This window comes from Phaethon lepturus, unplaced genomic scaffold (genome assembly GCF_000687285.1).
Source record: "Phaethon lepturus isolate BGI_N335 unplaced genomic scaffold, ASM68728v1 scaffold5743, whole genome shotgun sequence".
In the NCBI taxonomy this organism is placed as follows: domain Eukaryota; kingdom Metazoa; phylum Chordata; class Aves; order Phaethontiformes; family Phaethontidae; genus Phaethon; species Phaethon lepturus.
Genome location: NW_010526858.1, coordinates 54,640 through 80,364, shown reverse-complemented (window position 1 = coordinate 80,364; position 25,725 = coordinate 54,640). Strand labels below are relative to the sequence as shown.

At 35.6% G+C, this 25,725-nt stretch overlaps 1 protein-coding gene across 1 annotated transcript in view; it reads left to right on the top strand.

Annotated features, from left to right (window-relative positions):
• GABRA1 (gamma-aminobutyric acid (GABA) A receptor, alpha 1) overlaps positions 1-20,557 on the top strand; it is a 39,824-nt gene extending 19,267 nt beyond the window's left edge. The window contains exons 4-9 of the mRNA XM_010283188.1: positions 801-1,021; positions 2,654-2,736; positions 7,414-7,557; positions 13,064-13,216; positions 15,885-16,087; positions 19,169-20,557. Coding sequence (XP_010281490.1) covers positions 801-1,021; positions 2,654-2,736; positions 7,414-7,557; positions 13,064-13,216; positions 15,885-16,087; positions 19,169-19,477 — 1,113 coding nt within the window. The 3' untranslated portion in view covers positions 19,478-20,557. The remainder of the gene's footprint in view (positions 1-800; positions 1,022-2,653; positions 2,737-7,413; positions 7,558-13,063; positions 13,217-15,884; positions 16,088-19,168) is intronic.
• The last annotated feature ends 5,168 nt before the right edge of the window (positions 20,558-25,725 follow it).

The following is a 25,725-nucleotide window of genomic DNA, read 5'->3' as shown; positions in this document are numbered from 1 at the left end:
TTCCACACTTTTACCCCACATACATCTATATTTTATGTATAATACTGCAACATATTTTTCCTAATTCCACTCTCTCCCTCTTCACTTTTTTCCTGTTGCTTTGTAACAAATAATCCTCTCATTTCATAGCAAGTGTTGGTTATTTTGATTTTCCCCTTGTACACTGTCAGCCACTGCATCTCTTCCCATTGGCCCAATCGTTGCATAACCGAAATATAATTCTTAGTCCAAAGCTGTCCTCGGTTTGTGCTTTCTGCAGTCCAGTGATTTGGCCCAATAAGACATTCTACTTCTCATAAATCTCATAAACTTCACATAATTTTACTGAACTGTGAACTTTTCGCAGGTTGACTACATGTTTATGCTAATGAGACACTTAGAACAAAAGGGTCTAGTAAGACACTGTCTCACCAGGTTTGTTTGCCTCTAAGAGACATATTCTTCCTGTGCTACACATAGTGGCTATCACATCCACAGCTTCAAATTATGGTTTTATGGAAGGTGAAGGACAAGTGAGAAAAAGGTGAATTATTTTGTTTCCATTACATTATATCTCAAATACTATGATCTCAATACTCTATTCCCTGACATTTATTCTGTTGAACACAGTAATGGCATTGTAACTCTTTAATAACCAGCTTCAGGTACGTTGTAAGTAATATAAAGAATAAACATCTGATAATTACTAATTTCATTAATAGTCATGTTGCTTCTAGGGAACGGTAAGAATATACTTTTCAAGTTCTCATATTGCAACATATGCCATCATAAGCATTTCCCTTTTTTCTGAATTGATGTAGGAATACACTATAGATGTATTTTTCCGCCAAAGCTGGAAAGATGAGAGATTAAAATTCAAAGGACCTATGACTGTTCTCCGGTTAAATAATTTAATGGCCAGCAAAATTTGGACACCTGATACGTTTTTCCACAATGGAAAGAAGTCAGTGGCTCATAACATGACAATGCCAAATAAACTATTACGAATTACAGAGGATGGGACATTGCTATACACAATGAGGTGAGCCCTAAAATATTATATCCTTCATTTAGTTTGACAATTTAACTTGTTAAAGCATTGTATTTCCCAACCAGGAAACAGGTTCCTTTCTGAGCATAATTTGATTCCTACTTACTATTTATTTTCACAATAGGCCATGGAATGATGGACAAACTTAAACATTTGCAGTGTTTCTTTTTTTCCTCTCCTGCTGTGCTACCTTTACATTCCCTGGATATGTCTTAATGCTTGATTTTAAAAAGTTACTTACAGTATTAGGAATCCACCAGTTTGCAGAGGACCTTAATTTGGAGTTGTTTTCATGGATTCCATCAGCAAATTGTAATAAAACCAAAAGTTTAATGTAATCTAGACTACTAGATCATGTACAAGGGTCTTTAATTTTTGGATCTTATAGAAAGCACATTCTAAAAACTAGGAGGTACACATTCTTCATATTTCTTGTTGCTTGGGAATAGGGAGCAGGACAGTCTAAAAATAGACATTTCTTACTCCATTCATAACAAGCAAAACAATTCACAAGCATTTGGAAAGTCAGGAGAAAAAATTATTTTTGTGCTGGCACCACTCTTACTGGAAATGTGTTATTCTCTTCATGGATAACTAAACTTTAGCTATCCAGTTGTTAGCAGAGGGGTTAAATCCTTCTGAAATAATGATGATACATAGTCATGGAAACATTCTGGATTAAAAGACTGCAAATTAAACAGTGAAAAAAATGGTATGTTGTCTCTACAGAGCTACACATCCCCCCATTTATGTCTCCCATGGAATCAAAAAAGGTGTAAAGTGATTCTGTTGACTCAAAGTCAAGATGAATAGCCTAGTATGTAGGTGAACACTGAGTTTTATTTTAACAATTTTGAAGATGTTTTTAAAAGCAGTACAAGTATTTGGAGAAAACAAAGTCTCCAGGCTTTTGGGAGCGTGTCAAATATATTCAATTTATTCTGCAACATCTTTCAAGACTGCCTAAGCTAGGGTAGAATCTGCTGGGCTAGTAGTTATACAAGTCTAGCTCAATTTTTCTTGTCTTTCTAAATGCTTGGCTGTTAGGGATGTAATCCACAAGAACACTATCTTGGCAGCACATAGTTCACATATGTCTCTTTTTTAGACCATAACCATTTCTATTTGCTCACCTTTGCAAGTGCCTTAATACAATCTTCTGTCTAGTATTCAAGTAATATTGTTCATTCCTTGCTGATGCATGGTATGTGACTGTTTCTAGTTTATTTAATCTCTTTTATTGAGAAACGTGTTTGCACCCAAGCTGATAGCAATGAAATGATTTCAGCAAATGTCTGAGCATCCACAGTGGGCCAATTTACTGATGGCAGAGAGGAAGCAATTTCAGTTTCTAATAGATTTTAATCCTCATGCCAGGTTAGAAGTCTAGTCATGCCTCTGCTGTACAGTGAAACATGGTAGAGAGGCAGAGCCAGTCGCACTATTGTTTCTACACATGCCTGGCAGCACCCCCAGCCAGACAATTCAGGTCCTGTTCTAGCTGCTAATTAATCACATAACTGATATTATGCTGTACTTATTCTATGTGTCTTACTAGAATTCTGTTTGCTATTGCTATGAAACTAGAATAAATGTGTCCTTTTGCTCGTTAATCCACTATAGATTGACTGTGAGAGCAGAATGTCCAATGCATTTAGAAGACTTTCCTATGGATGCACATGCTTGCCCCTTGAAATTTGGAAGCTGTAAGTTTATTTTAAATTGAGGTTTCTCCCTTTTTAGGCCACTTTACAGAAGTATTTTGCAACTGAGAAAACCTCATGGTTTTAATCTGGTGTATTTTTCACTTATTTTTTGCGGGGTTGTGTTTTTATTCTTCTATATATTTATACTTAATTTAATGAACCTCTTCTATGTGTCTTAAATATCCCCCCATGTCATGCCTGGAAATTTACAAAAGAGAAAAATGACAGTGCTCAAAACATCTAGAAAAGTAGCTTGTCACATAGAATATACTGTTAATCTTATAGTTGCTTTATTTTGTTAAGACCCAAAATCAACGTTAGAGAAAAGTAATGCAGACCATGGATAACTGAATTGCTTTAGATGAAAACAATTCCCCTACCATAGTCTTGGCACGTTTAGAACAAAATTTTGCCTAAGAATATAAAATACTCATATTACTATAATGCAACATTCCTGGAAGTGAAAAATCTCACAAAACTCCAACTAGAGTTCTACGTTTGCAGCATTTGTAACCTTAGATTTGAGAACATAGTGGACAAAATGTAATGTAACTGAAATCAGTGTAATAACTGACAAATCTTTCTGTAAATTGAGAATTTCCCCAAAAACTTTAATTTGCATAACCACCAACCTGACACTGATATTTTCAAACTTAGCTAAACATAATATTTGAAAAAATTAAATATAGCCTCCCTTCAACTCTTTAAGTACAAAAAAAAAAGTGACGAGCTGCTTTATTCTGGTTGGTCCAACACAAACCAGGAAGACAAAACGTGTGGAAGAAGTAATAGTGTACAAATTGTTTCTTCAATGGCTATTTTTTTCTAGTAGAAATGGGTCGTTTCACTGATAATAGATACTTAGTGACTTGATCTATTTTAGAAATCAACAAAGAGAACACCCAATTCATTCTTCACGTGTTACCAGACAGGGTGATAATTTACTTTGGGCTGAATAGCTGTTTACCATGAGAAAGGACTGATGCTTTATCTTTAAAGAGCTACTAGCCTCCTAGATAAAATTTAGACAACAAAAAGCTCACAGAAACTTAGAGTATAACTGACAAGGATAGTTTACTCCTTGAATGTTAAGTTTGCTTACCGCACTTCCAATAAATCTTTCCAAATCTCCTGTGAAACAGAAGGGGGTGGGGATAAGCCTTACGCCAGCTAATAATAGGGCAAATAGCTGCAGTGGGTCCTTGATTAATAACAGGAGATCTGTGCACCTGAGATCCCAGTTAGATCAGGAGTGGGCACAGGATTGAATTTCTTTCGAAGTGCGCATTAAAGTGTTTATGCAGACCGCGTGCTGGGTCTGGGAGGTGGGAAGGTGGCTAATTGTGCATGAAACCTGCTAATGCAAAGTTAAACTATCAACTGGTTTTGAACAAGTGTGAACTACTCGATTCAATTTTTATAGACTTGATAAGACACCTGTCACCACATCTGTGCATTATTGAGCCACAGCCTAAACACCAGACACTCCCTAGTCTGAACAACAGTTCCCGTTTCTTTCCTACATTGAGTTCTTTCTGGCCCACTGGGTCCCAGATTAACATACTCCTAGTTCACAAAGTGCATGGCTTTCCAGATTACTAAGGATCTTGCCTCGATTAAATGATTAAGAGATGCAGAAAATATGAATGAAAAGGGGTAGATAATATGGATTTGAGTACAACTCCAGAACCTCACCACAAGGTAAAAACAACACAGGAAAAAGACATGCAAATGTATCTACATATCTTTTGTATCTAAATCAGTTTCCTTTTCCTAAAAAAAACCCCAAACTTATCATAATATACATTATTTTTACATACATTTATTATTATACATATACAAAAAATAATCAGTGATATTTCTGACTGAAAGACCATTTCTTACACAAAAGTCAGAACTGGTAACTGGCATTCTAAGCGCAGAGTGCAGGCGTGGTCTGCCCTGTTTTACAGGCTATTTTTGGTGGTGGTGTTTTTTTGTGGGTTTTTTTTGTTTTTTGTTGTTGTTGTTTTGAACACTAACTGGCTATCATACCAGCTGTCCTAAACAGGACCTAGCAAAACAAATAACTCCAAATGCTGGGAAGGGCCATGAGACAAAATCAAGGAGTTACCTTGAAAACTTTGCATTCCCCTAGTAAATTCAGGTGAGCTTCTAATCTGGGATCTTCATGGAGAGAAATTCCTTCTGTAACATGGTTTTATTGCAAACACTGCATGGGGAATTCAGTGTCCAGAACAGAGCCTTAAAGTTGGACCTCTCCCCTCCTTCTCATGAGATTATAGAATATTTGTCTCACTATTTAGTTATTGATATAAATAGAAATAACTCCCATGGGACAAATGGCTGGACCCAAGCAAGATACGAAAATAGCACTCGCCATTGTACATAGAAAAAGAACAGTTCTTATATTTACTTGCCACTTTTCCAATGGGAATCATATTTAAATACATTTGGGACATTTATGTCAAACAACTAAAGCAATTCATTATGATCATCTTAATGGACTGAAAAATTTACTGAAGGAGACATTTAGTTGTCATGAAAGCCATGCTTTAAGTGCAGACTACAATATTACATTTAGTAGCCCCCCAAGGTAGCATTTGCCCAGCTGTTTGTTTTGGATTAGATTGGATAAGAGTTTTTCCATGTCCTCCACTGTTACTCATCATTTGTTGGAGCTGGATTCAGAAAAGCCTCATATTGAAGGAGTCGCACGTCTCCTACAGACTCTGCCTATACTGTAGAGGCTGATAAATGTTTGACCCAGCTCCAAGGCTAAAGTGATTTGCCAAAATAGCATCTTAAACTAGAGGTTATTCCAATGTAAATTCGATGTGACAAATGCTAAAGAAATTCTGGAAAAACAACAAGCCATATGTTAGCAAAACAAAATCAGAAAGGGAGATGCTCTCCTCAACTCTTACCACAAAAATCTGATTGTCAGTTTAAAGCTAAGGCCACTCTGGAAAGCAGCAGCGATAGGAGCAGAAGGCTGTGTTGCTACTTACGAAATATCTGAATTGGAAGCTGAAAGTGGAAGCTAAACAGAACACTGAATCTGGCAGTTACAAGTCAGGGCGAGCTCATTTCCAGCACTGATTAGTGTACTCCCCTCTAGCCCAATCCAGTGGTTCTCAGCAGCTCAGGAAACCAGTCCTCTCTCTTCCGAACTACTCTTATGCTTCAGAACAAGTAAAATGCTTGAAAATTACTGTTATTATTGCCTCTTTTTCTTTATGTGACTACATTAGCAAGCCAATCCTTGTACTTACTGTGGCCATTATTTTTAAGGTCAGAATTATTAAGATGTAGATTTTCATTTACCATTGATTCCAAAAAGCTATGTATATGTTACAGCACTTGGGGAATATGAAATCTGAGGGTAAAAGCACCCTTCTGCTTCAATAATGTGGGATCAAATGCCATGCAATTAATTTATCAGCACACTCCATCCAACACCACCTCTCCAATTACTGTTATCTCTTACATTGATAAGATTAAATTACTAACTCACAAATGAGGTCAAGCAAATCAGATTCCTCCTTTTCCTTTCCTGCTTGCCAGTCCTGAAAAAAGGGAGAATCTCATCCTGTAGGTAGGAGTCGTGTCATTTTAGACGCCTTAAGATGCCCCGTCTGGCTTCCAGCTGCCTTTGATGGGTGCAAGCTGCATGTAGGTTCTGATCACACATTCAGTTCCGTACACGTCTGGGATACTCTTAGGTGTGAAGAATGACACTAGATGCTTCTCTGTAGACAACTAACTCCCACCCTAACTGCTCAGAGCGAGAGCTGTCAGACTCCAGACTATGCAAAATGACAGAAGAATCTTAGAAGGGCACTGATATTAAAAATATTTATATATAGTTTGATTCCTGAAATAATATAAATAACATACTAATAACATCACAAAACACCTGCATGGCATATGCAGTATGCTACTGAATTATCTATGTAACATACTAGGCTACTCAGGTTTGAAGAGCCCACAGCATTTTTCTTCTACTTTGTTCAAGACTCAAATAAATGTGAGCTTGAGTGTGAGCATTTCCCAGAAATAACCAAAGCAAAACAATAGATTAATTGTGATTTAAACTCCCTTGAGCCTAGGCAGCCTCAGAAGTGCCTGCTACGCCTGTTAAAACAGCAAGGACAGTCCGGGGCAGGGGAGATAACCAAATGGGAAGCTCTAGCCAGGCCAGTGATAAGATCACTGAAGCCACTCTGAGGAGCACTTATTTTCTTACAGTGGCCCAGACAACACCACACTATGACAAATCGAAAAGACCGGGGCTCGTCTTTCTTCATAGTAGTCAAAAGTTAGAAAAAGAGGTAGAGTCCTCACATTGTGCTGAAATTCCACACCTCACTCTCACTTCTGGATACTCATATTTTACATAGGAAGGAATGATGTGAGAGAGAGAGACTTCCATGCTATTGAGAACCAATCTTAATCCAGCCCTACAGCAGATATGTAGCTAATCACCACATGGTTAGACCTATAAAATCAGATATATTTCTCATAGATAAAAAGTTCCAGTAAGCCAGTTGTGGGTTTCTACAGATAATTAAAGATAATTTAATATTGAAACCACTGCTTAAAATATTGCTGTGATAAAGCCATATGGAAAGAGAAGGTGCAAATCTGAAATGCAATGTATTTATTTTAAATTAGATGCTTATACCAGAGCAGAGGTTGTATATGAATGGACACGGGAACCAGCAAGATCAGTGGTTGTGGCTGAAGATGGCTCTCGATTGAACCAATATGATCTGCTTGGACAAACTGTGGACTCTGGAATTGTTCAGTCCAGTACAGGTCTGTGACAAACTTTTTGTTGGGAAGGGTGATAACTAAGTGCCAAAACATAATTTAGAGCAGGATAAAAAAATATGAAGACCAGAGAGTGAGAGAAATAAATTGCAATATATGAACTTCATATTAGGAAAACATGTCTCTGAAAAGATAACATATCCTGAGATTATTTTCCTACTTTAACTGGTGGTTAAAATATTTAAACAATTTAAAAGCTTCCTATAGTGACAGATCTAGCCAGAAAAAACAGTAATTTACATTATAAAGAAGCACTCCTCATTCTTACTGTATTATTTGCTTACTATAAAAGCTTAAAAAAAAAGAAGCATACAGTTTCTCAAGGAGGTATTTAGAGAGTGAAAAGAATTTTTTTTTTTGTTATCACATTAAAAACCATCTGGAATATCCAAACAGGTTTTAGGTGTCTTAACGTTTGTACCAGCTTTAACTCCAAAACTATTAATGAGACACGAAATATAGCTGACATTTATATTATTACATACCTGTAACCTTGAAGCTGGCTAAAAACCTTAGTTTTTTCACTTTGCAGTGTTTGTTCCAGATTTTTTTTTTTTTTTTTTTTTTTTAATTTGGAAGGGGCACGAAGACCTAAATATAGTAATAAACTGAACAATGGGCATGAACAAGAGCTCAGTGTTGACTAGGTTGGCTCTTCAGAGGACCAAAACAAGCACTGCATTAGAAGGAGTTGTACTGCTTTGAATGTACCCGACGTGTCTGAACTAGCGAAGTACACTTATACCTGCAGAAATCAAACTTTCTAATGTGTCATTCAAAGTCAATGAACATTTAAGGAAAAGTGAGTCGATATAAGGTGAACTCTAATTTGTGTCTGAATTTATTTAGTTTGCCAAAATATATTCATATGCTCTATTAAGCCAACAAAATTTCTCACAGACAAAAGTTTCTAGTGGACCAATATTCAGGTTACAGCTTGGAAGCTTCTATTCAATCGGTGTAATCATAAAAAAAGTGGGACAGCAGTAACAAGGACTTTGCATAAGAACAGTATCAGTACAATTGTTCCCATCGTCTCACTGCTTCCATTATTGAGCAGAGAGGCATTGGACAAGTAAAAAGAAAAGGGGAGAACTCTTGGCCTGGCCACAGCTAGAAATGTTGCCGCTGACTTTTGTGGAGACAGTAATTCACCTCAGCTGCCCTTTGCTGAAAAGTCAATAGGATTTGTGAGGAACTACAAGAATCTCATGCTCTTTGCTCTTTCTGTTCTGAAGCTACTCCCTCAGAGAGACCTCAACAACTTGTGTACCTGCTGTTTTACGCTCGTCGCCAATTCTCTGCTTGCTGGATGCGCTATAAGGGCAGTAGGATAATCAGAAGCCTTATAAGCTTGGGAATGTATCTAAACCAAATAGACAATACCAGATGTAGCCCAGGGTAATTAGTAACGTGAGAAGCACCCTATAAATTGTTAAGCAAGACAGATAATAATTTTTTAAACAGAACTGAAGGCAAACATAAGTATAAAATTTCTTCATACAATTCCATGAATTGAATTCTGCCTCCTTTTTCTACCTGAAGAAACTCTTTACCATGCCTATCTATAGAAGTTAAATATAGTATAATAATTATTCAATGAAATAAAGATGCTATTGTCTAGATGCAGAAAAACATTACAAAGAACTAAATACAATAGTTATCAAAACTGATAGTAAGTCCATTAAAGAATCTTTTTAGTACCAGACTTGTAATCCTCTTTAGTTACTACCTGGTCAGAAAATACAGTGGTGGAAGGAACATACTTATTGCTTGCAAATTCAATGTCTTAAGGAAAAATTCTTCTTGATTTGCTTTGGAAAGAAAAATGCTTTGCCTTCCCCAAAATAATGGTGGTGATCAGAAGTGGTCAATAAACACCTTTCTCCCCATTCAGGTAGGTGGGCAGCTAGCATCAACAGAATCCTCCCGCACATCTTTGTCCTCTGATCATCTCTATTTTAAGATATGACATATGTAAAGAAAATTATGAAATCCCTTCCTACTTTCAGAGTTGTGGACGATGACTCATCTCACCAAAAGACAAAAGGAATTGAAGACAATCTTCACTTAAGAGCTCTCAGCACCTTTATTAGGCAGGAAAATTAAGCTCTTGTGCAGCTGATTCTGTGGATCTCTAGAGGAATCTACATCGTCTTGGGCAATTTAAAGATGTTATTATAGTTGTCTGGAATTCCAGACATGTATTTTCCAAGAATTTCTGTGTAACTGGGTTACTCCAAACATTCTCAAAACTGTTAAATGATTTGATGAATCCATAAAGCCCTTTTTTTCCCCCTTTAATTTCTTCCTTTGCTAGTAGGACATCTGCTATCCTTATTTCTGGGTCTAGAACACGATAACTACAGATACTGATTTTTTTTTTATGACAAGAATCTTGAAAGACTAGAACTTTTTTACAGCATGGTTGTTCATCTATGCTGGCAATGGAATGTACAGGTACTACAGGCTTAAAAATAGTATTCAGTAAACAAAATAATAATTATTGTTGCTGCTGTTTTGCTTAAACAGAAAGTCATCCATTTTTTGCTTGTATGTAAAATTTCTGTCACTCTCCAACTACTGACTCATATTGACTCAGAAATAGTTTAAGATTATCTTTTTTGTAAGCACTTTAACAGATATTTAAAGGGCTCATGCAAGCTTCTATTTACATAGAATTATTTTGCCACCTTGAAAACATTCCTTTGCACTGAGAATCATCAGGATTTATACTCACAATGGTATATTTTTTCTAATGTTCTGTAAATCTGCTGAAAGGTTGCTGTTCTTAAGAGTTTTTCTACTGGGTTACATGGCATAAATAGTAAATGAGGAATACTTTGTTTTAAATTAATGGCAAGAAAACCTTACTTCATACCTACAGCAACGGAAAAAGTATTATTATAGCTAAAACTCAGTCAAACCTTATGTCTGATGTGAGGCACATTAATTTTAGGTGTCCACCTGATAAACTGGGTTTATTACAGATAGTTTACAGACACCGAGTAACAGGTTTTGATGTAACTTTACTGAATTATCAACTATTTTCATCTAAGGACATAGGTTGACACCACCTGAACATCTGAATCAATGATTTGATATACTGCAGAATTAATGGCTGGTTAAAAACTGTAGCTACAGAAGCAGCAATCAACAGACACAAACTATTCCAGAGCACTGGAAATATTCAAACATGGACAATCGTTCAAAACATTAAGTTAATACAAGTGAAAGAGTTGTATGACTACTTTTAAATGCTTCATATTGTGCAATACATAAACTAGTTCAAACTTAATGGAATAAATAAAATGAAAAACAAATTTATCTGCTCACCACAGTTATTTATGGAAGACTTTAGGTATCCTAAGAAAGCTGAAAAGAAATACCTTTCCTTCTAACGTCTTTGGATAAGAGAATAAGAGGTAAGATGCATAAGCTACAACTTGTGCAAGCCCATTAATCAGACATTATGAATACAGGAAATATTATGCTCAAGAGCCATTTGAAATTTTAGCTTGCAGTATATTTTATGCCCAAATTACAAACCTTTGAAAACAGAATTACAGAGGAATTGCTCGAAAGTTAGACAGTGGTCAGCAGCTGTCATGAATGTGGCTATGCTTTTCAGTTAAAGAAAGCCATAAAACGCGGGAAGCTAAATAGTAAGTAACTGGAGTACTTTCACGTCCTGCAGTTATTTAAATAAATCTCATCAAAGATCTACTGTCTTCTAATAAATGACTACATTGGTACTTTGGAAACTTAAAAACAGGTTTTTGCCTCGTAGCTGAACTGTAGACGTTATTCTAGGCCTATTCTTTGCCTGATTCACTCCTCATGGCATTACCTTTACTTGACTTCTAGCTCAGACCTGCTGCAATGCTTAACAGACGAGAGTAATCCCTGTCTTTTTAATTGCCTTTACGCTTGGAATCTTGTTCTCATTTTCCAGAGGTTAAAAATACTTTGATAATTTAAGCAGCTAAATAAAGCTTCGGAGTACGGTGGTGTGTTCACTCTGTATTCTTAGCTTGCTATCTACAATCACTGAATTAATTCTGACATACTGTTGTGAGCATTCTATATCTGATTGCATTAAAATAGCTTCCCATGTCATATTTAGTAGATAAAATTAAATTATTGGCTCTTCTAGCCAAGGCCGGCACCCTTCACAAGATCATAATCTCTGGTACAGAGGAAAAGAAGGTTGTTTCAATGAAAGTTAAAGGTGGGCAAAATTCAAGTAATAATGCCCACCAAACTACCTTTTGCCAGTCCTATTTTTGAAGTATTTTCCTTGTATATCCTTTGCTTTACCTCTCAATTTAGAATTCATTTTCTTTTCCCCCTTTGCTACTGTCTTTTATATTGAAACATACCGGGAGAATTGCCACATCTTATTTATAAGCTTTTCTCAGGGTTATACATTGAGCAAGATTGTTCAACTGAATGTTCTTCCAGATTCTGAATTAAAGAAAAGGGCAGTTGACATGCTTGGTGCATAAGCAGTCAATGTCTAGACATAGTTTTTCAATCCAATTTAAGCTTTTCCTGTACAAGAGCAATATTTTCTTTCCAACTGCCTACATTTTAAAATAGAATAACAGTAATTTCATGTGTCATCTCTAATGTAGACAGAGGTTTCTGTTCAATTACGTGTCTACCTGTTTCTTTCCTAAGATAATATTTATTACATAATAAGAAGAATCGATCCACTCCAAAAAAACCATCTTGCAACAATTCTCAAACATCTTTTGAGAATATACTGTTTTCCGAATTCCATTTTCAGTGTTGTAAATGATGATCTGAAAATGAGGCATTAGTTGTTGTGTTCTGGCAGGAATGTTTTATAGACTTACATAAATAGTTAAGATTCCTTTTAATTGCAATTAGAATACCCAGCTCATATGTTTTGTAGCACCCAAAAAGTTAGTGCTAATGAAAATATTCTGTGTTATTCTTGCGTTTTCTATTTACTTCAGGAGAGAATAATCATTTAGTAAAATACTGAGTTACCAGAACAGGGACAGTTAATTTTCAGAGTACATAAAGCACAGACAATGGCAATGAAGACACAATCACATCAACTATTACATCTTTGGCCCAACTGAAACAATTCTGAGTGCCTGTCTTGATTTAGTCTGTATATGATGTTTACATGTGTATAATACAGTGGATTTCCATCTTCTAATGGAATAAGACCTTTCAAAAGAGCCCTAAACAGCCACCAGTTAACGTAGACTTTCATTGACTACTCAGAGATGAAAAGATGTAAATTTAATTAGCATTTCCCAGAACTGTCTAGTTTTGTATTATTAGTGGAACTTCAGAACCTGCTTTATTAAATGTTTTCTTCAGATCTGACCTAATTTGATCTGAGAACTTTTTTTTACAATAGCAGATAATATAATAAAAAAATAATTCCTATAAACCCCTCTAATTTGCATATTTATAAAAGCTTTACTGTTGATGGTTTTCTTGTTTTTAGGGGAATATGTTGTTATGACTACACATTTTCATTTGAAGAGGAAGATTGGTTACTTTGTCATCCAGACTTATTTGCCATGCATCATGACAGTGATACTGTCACAGGTGTCCTTCTGGCTTAACAGAGAATCTGTTCCAGCAAGAACTGTATTTGGTAAGCGAGACCTATAAACTATTTGGCAATCATAGGCCAAATAAGTTTAAGAAATTTTATGGTAAAACTAGTTGTGTGTAACACGTTATTGGGGAACAGCACGAGCTGGGACATGGTGCAGTACACAATAGTTAACACATTTCGTTGTGAAGATGTAGCGGATTTAAGGTCCAAAGTAATTTAAGGTCCAAAGCTTTTAAATGGATTGTTAAGAGAGACCTGAAAATATCTTAAGCAATCTATTACAGTTCAACTTTTCCAAAACAGTTAAGTATGCGAATAAAACATTTTTGACAATGGCAATGACATTCGCGGTGGAGATTGTCAAAAAGGCTTTAATCAGTGGGTGTTGGTCATTTGACATCCTTAGGTCCTTTGAAAATTCTTATTTTAAAAATATTTTTCATCAATCCCTTTTGCAGACTGCTGCTAAAGGTGTCCTGTTGAAATCAGTGACAATTTATTGTGCCTACAGTACTGAATAGATGCACTCAATGGATGCAGTAAGAAGGCAATCTAAAGGACTAAGTTTATACAGTTGGTCTCTAGTGTTTCAACCACTGCTCGCAAACATTTACTTTGAAATTAAAAACCAAACAACTAGCATAGTTTTTGGCGATATCAATCCAAGTCAAGTACATAATTTAAAAAATAACAAAGAAAAAAAGGTGACGTAGCAAATCTTCAGTTAAGGAAAACAGAACCTGAGATTTCTGTTATGTGACCTAGTCTTTTTCATGGTGTTCAGACAGGACACCTGAACACATGTGGCAGAAGGAGGTGGAAGAACACGCAGCCGAGTTGTCTTTCACACTAGTTTCCCTGCCTCAGGGCGCTGCTGGGGCAGGACGCCAGGGCCCTGCTGCTTTCGTGAAGAGAATTTACCCGTTTACGCTGGACATCCTGCCACAGAGTTACAAGGCCGATGCTGAGAAATCCAGACCCTCAAACTGTTGTTGAACAAGAACTATTTTTATTGACTTTTTCTGGCTCTCTTCACAGCTGTGTTTTAGTTTCCCAAAGCCTCTGGAAATCAGTCACCGTTTGCATAGCCTACACCTCCTGAACCATGCAGAGGCTTTCTGTTGATATACAGATGTGCGTTTATAGAAGGACAGTTTAGACGACAGCATAATTAAATTTGATTTACATAATATTGTTTAGATCAAAATCTAAAATTAGTTCTGAATTTTTATCATCAACTTCAATGAGAATTAACCTGGGACTTTTCTGGGCCTCTGTAGTCAAAGCTGTTGAAATTGTAACTATTTTACCTCTTTTTATACATGCCATTAAAAAGACATGTCAGATGATCAATTTGAAATGCCATACGTCATTGTCCCTAGATGGAGAACAAAATTCTTAGTCTCACAATGAATAGCATATAATACTGCACAGTGTTCAAGCTGCTACCTTCACAGGCTCAAGAACCCACACGTTTCTGAAAGCATTCCTTCTAAAAGACAGTTATTGAATAACTAGCCTTGTGTTTACTCTATCGCTATGTATCAGGATAGCTTTTTCATTTCCTAATGGCAGTGAAACTGTTTCAGAAAATGCCGCATGGATGTATATACATAAAGAAGCACAACTTGCTTCTTTTAGACAACTCAGTATCACAGATAGAAATTATAAATCCTGTTTTGCTACTATGCAGGAAAAACATAAGCTTACTAGCAATGAGTCAAAGATAAGATTAGGTTTTCTCTCAGGGAAGACAAATTGCTTCCTCGTTAGGCACTAATGATTCTTTACACCAGCACGTAAATATATTTTTCATTATTTGGTCTATTTTACACCACCACTTATTTTCGCTAACACTCAGTGCAGCAAAGATGAACTCGCAAGACACATTCAATACATGACATTGCAGTTGTCAAGGTAACTTGTGGACATGTGATGTGATGTGAATGTCTAGCCTGCACTTGTAGATTATTATATTCTTTTTCCAAGCAGCTGCAAGCAGAGTGAGGTAATACAGTCCTGCTTGCTCTCTGTGGCCACTTAAGGGAAAAGGTTTATCAGCAGTGAGAAACCCTGATACCAGAAATGCAAATTACATTATCATTGCTCTTACATATTTTTTTTTTTTGCTATTTTCAGGGCATCAGTGAATAAAGGGACAGAAATCTGTAAAACCATCAATTCAAATAAATGCAATATCATATAATGCTGAACTGTAACTTAGTGCATTTACACATACATTTGAAGGAGCATATACTGAACAAGTTGAATAAAAACAAGTTTTTTAGTTTTCTAGCTAAGTATTGTAGAACAGTTGCAAGAACAAACTAAAAATGTTAAATTGTTACATCTGTAGGACAATTCTCAGGGCATGAATAAGGAACAGCAACAATGATTCTCCAAATACCAGGAAACATAAAGTAGTATCCAGTTCACAGCTCAAGATATTATTTCCATTCCAACTTCAAAAATATTATTCTACTACAAAAATGTCAAAGAATAAAGGTATAAAAGATGTTTTGAAGATCCTGCAATTTCCACAGAACTTGAAATCTGATATCCTCAGTTAGCAACTGCACCTAAGTGGGGAAGTTTATAAGAATAAAGGGTGAAGACAAAGCTTTCCCATCCATTGTAGCAATTGAGAAATGAAGCACAAAATATAGGCAGTGATCTAAAGACACTAAAACCGTTTACTTTGCAGGAGTGACAACTGTCCTGACAATGACTACTCTGAGCATTAGCGCAAGGAATTCGCTCCCCAAGGTGGCCTATGCCACCGCTATGGATTGGTTCATAGCAGTGTGCTATGCCTTCGTGTTTTCTGCACTCATCGAGTTTGCAACAGTGAATTACTTCACAAAGAGAGGCTACGCATGGGATGGCAAAAGCGTCGTTCCTGAAAAGGTAACGCTGATTATTTTTACTTCTTAGTCTGTAAGAGAAACTGATTTGTTTTGGGGGAAGCATTGACAGCGGTGTTGGGAGCGTGCAATCCTGATCCATCCCTCCCTGAATGCAACAGAGAGACATCACACCGAGTGCCTTTGGTCTGGGATCAGAGGTACACCAAGAACTTGTTGAGGACATTTAGGGAATGAAAGAGAAAGTTTCCCGTTTCCTATGAGCTATCATGTCAGCTGCTTCTGTCAGAAAGCTCATTTGGTTGTGGGGTTTTTGGTTTGTTTTGGTTTTTTGGGTTGGTTAGTTTTTGTGTGTGTGATTTTGTTTATTTGGATCTTTTTGAGTTTTTTTCTTTTTGTTTTGGTTTTGTTGTTTTTTGGTTTTGTTTTGGGTTTTTTTTTTTTTTGAGATCTTGAAAGAGAGTTTTAACTTGCCTAAATGGCTATTATGAACATTCACAGACTGGAGATTCAGCAGAATAAATATTTGGAGGAGCAGATGCTACTCATTGGTATGCGAATATGTGTGTTTAATTCAGGAGTGTATGCCTGTTGGGTTTTTTTTTTTGTTTGGCTGGGCTTTTTTGCTATTTTAATTGCATCAGTGAGAAAACAGAAATAAAATTAGGACATTTACACAATGACAACTAATACAAAGGTACTGTAGAACAAATGAGTGAAGTAACAAAACAAACTTACAGTACAGACCTGCACGACTGTTGCTGAATATTGAGTTTTCAGTTACTGATGATACTTTCTTTGAAAATAAGTTGTTTGATTTTTTGTTGTGCTTCTATCTTCATGATACCTATTGTAAAAAATGGGCTGTATTAATACAACAAGATCCTCAAATGTTAAATATTGCCTTGATAATATAACCTACCTTGCAACATGGTTACTATAATCAGCCATTTATTTTTTTCAAAGAAAATTACACTTTCAGAAAAAAACCCACAACAATATAAACACAATATTCAAACGCTGTTAAAACATTGGAAGATTTATGGCTTTGCATTCCTCAGCAGGTAAAGGTCTTCATGTGTCGTTTGATATAAGTAAGCAAAGACATACCAATACCCAGTAAAATGCATTATCTGCAGACATAAGGAAAGGCAAGCAGGCAAACTCACAGTGAATAAAGCATCACAGCTTAATAAAATTTAGAGCTCTAATTAGCTGTCACATTACTTTTTCATAAAGTTGAATTTGACATGAAATATTAAGACCCTGACTAGTGTCAGGACTTTCTGTGGATCAGATTCCTCATAACATTCAAATTTTTAGAAAGAGTTTCTTCTGAGACTTCTGTGAAGTGGTTCTTTGCATCCTGGATTTATTGCTGCTTGCTAGAGTATCTGACTGAGGAGGAAACAGGACTGGTTTTGTACTCAGCAAGCATGTTACGGGCCTTCCTGTTCAGGAGGAAAAGAACAAATAGACAACAACAACAATAAATCTTTCCAACATCGCTCTTTTTCTTTTCTGAGTATTTTTTTGCAACTTGTTCATTCCTCCTATTCCGCAGAAATATTCTAAGACAAATTTAAGTTTTTCTTAGCCTCAAGCTAAGCCGAGTATTATTGTCATGAAACACAGAGCATCTGCATCAGAGTTATTCCATGAATTCCTTTTCTAAGTAACAGAAATTTAACATTTCAGCCTTATTTCCTTCCTGTGTGGGGCTCCAAGCCATGCTTCAACAAGCCTTTCCCCACTTGCCCTGATGCTTTTGCAGCTTCCTTTCCCATCCCCAGGTGTTCTGCAGGAGCCTATGTATTCCCTGAAATGTTAACCCCTTGAACAAGAACTTATCAAAGCCTCCCTAATGGGTGGTCTAAATACTATTAATTTTATGACAGTTGATCCATCATAAAAAGTACTGCAACTACATTAAAAATCTTGCCTCCGTGGGACAGATGCTTCTTGAAAACAGACAATTATATTTGCTATCTTGTGAAATGACATAATAGATCATATTCTGCTGGTATGTTCTCTTTAGCTTTTTTTTTTTTTAAGGATAAAAGATAACATTTGCCTCTTGTTTTTTTTGTGGCAAAATACTGACTAAAGATTTTCGAAGTTCCTGGGATTTTTTTTTTTTTGGTTATCTGTTGTTTTTTTCTCATAATCAGGGGAACTTGGAGAAAAGTGAGGTTTCTTGTGACCTCCTTAATGACCCATTACATCCTTCTTCTATGTTTATCCTTGTGCAGTGGCTGGAGGAAGGGTTTTGACTGTCTGCAACAGGGACAGTTGAATTCCCGATGTCAAAATTCAAGGTTTTCCTACAAGTAGATCCCAGAAGTAGAATACTAGAAAACATAAGGACCCAGGGGAAAAATCTAGATGTTCTTTCTGATCAATAAGTTCTTCTCCACTACGAGACTTTCAATACATTCTTGCTTTAGCAATATAGGTAGGTGGATGCAAAAACCATACAGCTATTTAAGTCCCTGTATGTGGAATGACATTTCAGCCATTATGACCCAGTTGTAACATTCAAACAAGAACATTAAGTTTCTATTCCATAATGCATATGCTTTTGGTGTAAACTGTTAGTGAATAGAATACTACCAGCTTTGCCTTTTATTAAATAATCCACTCTTTGTGCATGGTTACATGGTATTTTTATTGTACATTTTTATGGATAAACTGTGTTAGAATGCATCATATAACATTATTTGTCTTAATAGTGAAAAACTACATTAAGAAATTCAGTGTCTTTTAAATTTTTTGTCCTGGTGAAGATCCACAGTTGATTAAGAGAATATTGAGTTATGAGTTGTTTGTCACTGGTGATTACCCTTAAAGGTAATTTTGTCTATCAGTGAGCCCAGCTAACAGTATAAGTCCTCATTATAGTTTACCCATCATCTAATTTGTTTAACTAACACAAGTAATGCAGATGGATGTTTTTGGTCCTTGTATTCACCTAAATATTTTGCATGAGTCATGTATCTAGACACATTACAGCTTATTACAACTTGTGGTATAAATTCAATGAATAGCAAAATTTTATGGTGTTTTCTCATAATCTTATCTGTTGAGAAGACAGTGAGAATAAAACATTTTCTTCTTTCTTCAGCCAAAGAAAGTGAAGGATCCTCTCATTAAGAAAAATAACACATACACAGCTGCAGCTACGAGCTACACACCTAATATTGCAAGGGACCCTGGGTTGGCAACCATTGCAAAAAGTGCAACGATTGAGCCCAAAGAAGTTAAGCCAGAAACAAAACCTGCAGAACCCAAGAAAACTTTTAACAGCGTCAGTAAAATTGATCGACTATCAAGAATAGCCTTCCCATTGCTTTTTGGAATCTTTAACTTAGTCTATTGGGCTACCTATTTAAACCGGGAGCCCCAGTTAAAAGCTCCAACTCCACATCAATAACCTCATTTATTCGTATAGTTCTGTTTTGTCTTTTGCTCTGGGAATTGCTTCCCATTTTCACATACAGTAATTCCCATTTGCTTTATTGCCTCTGTCTTAAAGAAAATAAAGATTTCTCTATTTAACAAAAGGTAAAATATATCTGTATATTTTGAAAAACTTTGTGTGAGAGAGAGAACAATATAAGCTATATAGTTTGGAAAAGTGATTCTGAAAATGGGAAAGAGAGAGTTGTAGAGTAACAAAAAAAAAAAAAAAAAAAAGAAACCATTTGTAGATAACTTAGTACTGAATGTCCCCAAAAGCTATTGTATATGTACGTGAAAGAGATATTTTTATTCAAAGGATTGTAGGGAGTGGGAAAATATTCTTTATGATGTTCCTGATGCGCATACTATACCATACCATTTATTCAACCGCTGTTTATAACCTTTTCAAAGATGTAAAGCTTTCCATTTGCTGAATCCCATAATGTTATTTTCCTAATCCCTTTTCTCTTCTGTATTCCAACCCACCTGACTTATAATATTAAATGGTCTTCAAATAAAAAGGAAATCTACTCACTCTAGGTACAGTTTGTCACTGTATAGCACATAAGATCTAATGGTAACAAATGCTTTAATCTGCTGTCTTACTACAGTCTTGCTCTAAGCATTAAATTGTCACTAGAGTAGATTTAAAAAACCAGTTGCACAGTCAAGTGCAAATCCCAATTTCCCTGTGTATCATGTGTGATACAAACAATTCCTGGATGCTTTTACAGATAGTTTTTACTCATCACTACATTTTAAAAAGTTAAAAAAAACCACCACAAGCCAACCAATAATTTTTGCAAGCTCCAGATATGTTGAATGTATTCTTTTATAAAATGATACGTTAAAAGAAGCTTTAGACTGAGATTTAAGGATAGGAGAAAGACAAAATATAGTATTTAAGTAATATATGTAAATATGCAGCATGAGATTGTACATTTTTTTACTTTTTTAAAGTTGTGTTCTTAAAACATCTGTAGGGTTCACCTCTTAGCTCTTAATATGTTGTTAAATGCTCAATAAAACATATTTAGAGCCTGAATTTAAAAAAAAAGTCAACGGTACTAGAAAGCCTAATAAAAATTTATCAAGAAAGTGCTTGGAATTAATTCCATTTGCAAAGTGGTTAAGTGTACAGTAGCTTGCAATTTGACAATGTCATCCAGTGTATACTATTAGATTAATGACTGGTTTGCTCAGGTCATGCGTAAATACTACAGTATGGGATTATATTTGGTAGGTAAAAATGGTGAAATATTTGTTAAGACAGAAGTTCATCTGTATATTACTGCTATATTTGCTGATACATAACTGTTATAATAAGTGATGTAATATATGTAGCATTAAATACAAAAAAGTCATACGTAAAAGAATGTACAGGAAAATAGATTTTATTGAATACACTTACTACATTTCATTTTTACTGTAGCAATATATTTGTAGGAACAATATGTAAGGGCTTTAAATACAAGATGTCCATTTTGCAGGTATTGTGTTCCCTTTAGAAAAATTCTAGTCAGTATAATTACTGTTGATTCTTAGAAATAAAATTTCAAATAACGATTTTTCAAAGAAATGGGAAGAATGGTGGATATTCGCAAGCATCAATTACATCAATTAAAAAACATAATATATGGGCTTGAATGAATTTTAAACAATGCTACATGAGCCTCCAGAGAAACAGCTGCTGAGACTCAAATTTCATAGGCAATGTTTCCTAAACTCTTTCTCAATGAATCAGAAAGTTGACATTATCTACAAAAGGAAAAAGTTAATGTTTTATTTAGAGAAGATTTTTAAAAAATAATATGTCATTGTCTAACATTTAGTCCTGTCTAAACGGGATAAGTTATCTGATTGGAACTTATTAAAAGGGGATGTTTCATCTTCTGGTATCATGTGTAGATATATGTATAGAAAAAAATAAACTATGGCTCTTTAACTTCTGTGTACTTGTTTATCTTGTTATTTTTGGCGTTAAACTAGTGTGTTCATTTAGGGCATTTTATCTTTCTAGCAATTCATCGCTACCTTTTGGTCTGCATTTTGCACATTAGATGTGAATATTACTTAACTAGTCTGCTTTTTGCTATGCAATGATTGCATTATATCACCTCTTAGTTAGTCTATACCGATAGTATTATACTGTATAAACTTGATTGCACAGTTTATCAAAGACAAGGTATTCTCTATGTAGCTTTTTTACAATGCTTTGCTAAACCATGTAATAATAGTAAGTCTTCCTTGAAAATAATGATACACTCTTATAGAGGACAGTTTCTGTTTACTCCTGGGATAATTTTAAAAAGATGACATTGAATGTTTATTGCACCTCAGTGCAGTGATGTGGCAATAAAACCTAAATCTAATAGAGGTTGTTTATGGCAGAAGCATGTATTACTTTACAGAGTTTAGCAAAAGCTTTATTTTATGTCAGACTGTAATTCTATCATAATAATAAAGTTAAAAATGTTCAATAATGAAAGTGGATGTTTTACTTTGGTTTCCTTTAAAATTCAAAAAAATGCCTTTTATGACACATTGCTTGATAAACTGCTATTCATTCAAAAACTTCGTGTCTGTGGATATGGTAATGAATGCAGTTTTAATAGATAGAATTTTCTGTCCGATGTTTCCCAGGGACAAATATAACAAGAATGTTTCTGAAATCTGATTTCACTTTCAAAAAAAAAAAAAAACTTCAGTCTGTACAATGTATACCCAGTAAAGCAATTAATCGAATCAGATGAACAACTGTTAAGGTTTAGTACCACAACAATGACTATGATATAGGGTAGGAACAGAATCAAATGCATCGTCTCCCAAATAAAATGGCAGATAAACCAGAGAATGAGAGTAAAAATGTGGGTATTTATGTTCTAGATTTTACCTTTTAAGTAAATGCACAGCTCTAAGACAGACTGTTAGAAGAGAACCTCAGGCTGTGTAAAATATTTTTTCCACTTATTTAATGAGTTGTGGGGATAGCATTCTAACAAGCATATGTATAACTTGAAAATTTTAATTCTCAACTCTTTGTTCTTTCCCCCATAGAAAAACACAGGGACAGGAAAAGTCATTCCAGTGCATTCAGCCTTCAGCCCTCAAATTTTCTTGGAAAAGTTCCTGAAAAGCAAGGCTCATGCTCAGATATAGGGGGAAACAACCAGCTGCAGACATACAGTTTTAGAGAACCCAAAGCAGGAAAGGTTCCTAAGTGTATATGTGTATATAACAATATTCACAGTGTTCTTCAGCATGAGTCCTACGGAAGGATGCTTCAAAATGGATGGAAAGATTGTGTTAACATGGACTCAGACTCTATTAATTTATTATGCTTTCCTCAATTTTGACCAAGAATAATGCAGTCTGAATCCCTGTACCTTGCCTCCTACTACTAACTCCACGGAGATGAATCCCTATGGAAACCCACGCAGGATTTTCTGGAGGAGTATGGTAAAGTGGCAAGTGGCACTGTTTGAACACCCACCTCCTATGTTCACATGACAGATGCAGAGCATCCATGGGGATTCTCACATCTCCTCTGTCACTGCTCAGATGTTTTTAAGCAGTATTTTACTCAAGTAAAATGAGTGAAAGTGTCTAGATGCAACAGGATTTGACTCAGAGAAAAATAAAAAGCACTATTCAGCTTTACAGAGTGAAAGAACAGCCTCGTCAGATGACAGATTCACAATCACTGGACAGTCCAGCCTGACATGGCATTGCTGTGTTTGCTCTAACTGGTATTACATCAGCAGGGTAAACTCCAGTTTTTATTGGATCATCCCTAGAAGCTACTGCAGGACTTCATTAATGACTAAGAACTTTTTTTACAACAACAACTTCCTTAATTATATTCTTTCTCTTGGATAACTATGTGAGACCTGAAAAAAAAAAAAAAACTGATTTCCTTTTCTCTTTATCTCCTCCTATTTTCACCAATAAGGTAAATAATAAAAGCTTATGAAACACCCTAATGGCTAGAAAATGGGGCACATAAGCTTCAGGGAGCAAATAATAAGAGAACCTCTTTCAGCCTGTGCTTTTTATCGGAATGACTGTCCAAATAAATTAGTGTGACTGGGGAAAGTCAAACTTTTTCTTAGAGGCTGTAAAAATATCAGTCATACTTTAAAAGATAAAAAGATCTCCTCAGACTTTCTGTAGCAGATCCACAGAAGAAAAAAAAAAATCTGCTAAGCATAAACATGATATAGCTTAAATAAAAATGTGTTTGCAGTCTTAGCACATGAATTTTGCAAGTGAAGTGTATTATCAGCTTGTCAAGCTGCTGCTGTCACGTTACATCTGATTACAAACTACATCATATACAACAAGAGAGGTAAAAGCCTTGAAACGACAAGTTTCTATAGGCTCATCCGCTCTGGCTATAGGCCCATCCCAACAGGCAGGATGACTTCACAGCTTCTGAGAAACTTGATTGAACTGTTTTAGGGCATTTGAAGATGTTCCGAGTAGGTTCTGCCCTTGCAGCACAGCTGTTATTCGTGTCTCACCCAGAGACTACGGACTTTTCCCCTCCGAAGCCTGCAGACAGACAGATCGACCAGCAAAGGGCACTGCTTTTCCCAATGTGGCATCAAGGGAGGAGAGACGTGTTGCTGAACTCTTTCTCCAGTCAAGGACATGTGAATGCAGATATGATTAATTTCTTTCAAAGTGTCCTTTTATATGTATTTAACTAATCTCAAGTTGTACAAGCCTAAGGTTCTGAACCAGGCCCAAGATGCTACATTTCTTTAGAATCGGTTTGCTAATGGCCGCTCAGAGTGCGCTATCTTTGCTACGTGGGAGTTTTACATGTATGCATCATCATTAAGTAAATGTGCTTTTACTTAAAAGGTAAAATCTAGAATATAAATATAATATAAATATTTATAATATTATCATCATTATAAATAATATAAATAATAGTTTATGAATAATTAAATTCATAAATTAAATATGAATTTAATTTATCATTAAATTCATAAAATTCATGAATTTATCATGAAAAATCATGATAATTTCCGCAGTTAAACTAATGACCTTAATACTAGGTCACTGAAGTGCCTCATAGGACAAAAATAATACAGATGCTATGGGATTAATGCAAATTTCTTTTAAAAAACCCACAGGTCCTATTCCATTACCTCCTGTAGCAGCAGAACCACACTTCTACACAAGTGGTTTGTAAGCTTCTAGGATTTCTCTCCATTGTAGTAACATTTGTTAATGCAACAAATTTACTGCAAAGATATGAAAAATTCCAGAAAAAAATTAAACAGAAGAAAAACTTTCATTGTCATCTAAAACCAAAAATAAAACCTAGTGAAGCCACAATAGAAAGACCTTTCTCTTTAATTAAATTACTTTTTAATGAAATATCTTGCAAAAACAGAAAAGTGGATTTCAGCCAAGAACCTTTTAAATGAATGCACCTTTTTAAATAGAAAAAAAGCCAATACAGGCCACGGTAAAAATCTCTGCCAATTGTTAGGACCTGCTGTAGGGACATAAATTTAAGAAAAATAACCTTTTTCAATTAAACATAATCAACTACATTAAGAGGCCATCTCCTTTTTGGATGAAAATGTTAAGTTCAATAGCTTCAGGAGGCATTGTAGACTGGGCTTTTACTTTCATTTTGTTTTTCTACAAAAACCCATGAAATTCAACTTCAGTTTTCATCTTTTTCCTGTCTGAGGGGCTACAGTAGGCATGAAGAGGTGAGGGATGCAGTTCTTAAAGGTAAAGGTGCATAGCTCATGAAATAACCCCTTGGGAGTCTTAGATCAAGCATTAGTTTTAATATGGCAGTGTGAAATATTTTTGTAACTAGGTCTCATGGACACAACAAAATAATATGGAGATTAATGTAAAACTTTGTGGGCTTGATAGTATTTTGTTTCTTCGTTTACGTGAGACTGCTCCATATAGCTATTCAGAAGACAATACCTTCTGTCAACCAGCCTGCTGGCTTCTGCACGTTTCTATCATGTCCTCCCTATCTTGCCTAACCAGTGCTTGATTTGTAAGGAACGGGGCTAATTTAGAGCAAAATGGGGCCTTGGGTCATTATGGCCTCAGCCAGCTTGTTTGTGACTACCCTCTCTCCTAACTATCTTGTCTGTTGGAAGGCGAAGAAAACATGAAGTAACTAGAGCAACACATCCCATTTCAACAGTTTAAAAGTGTGTGTTATGAGAGTAA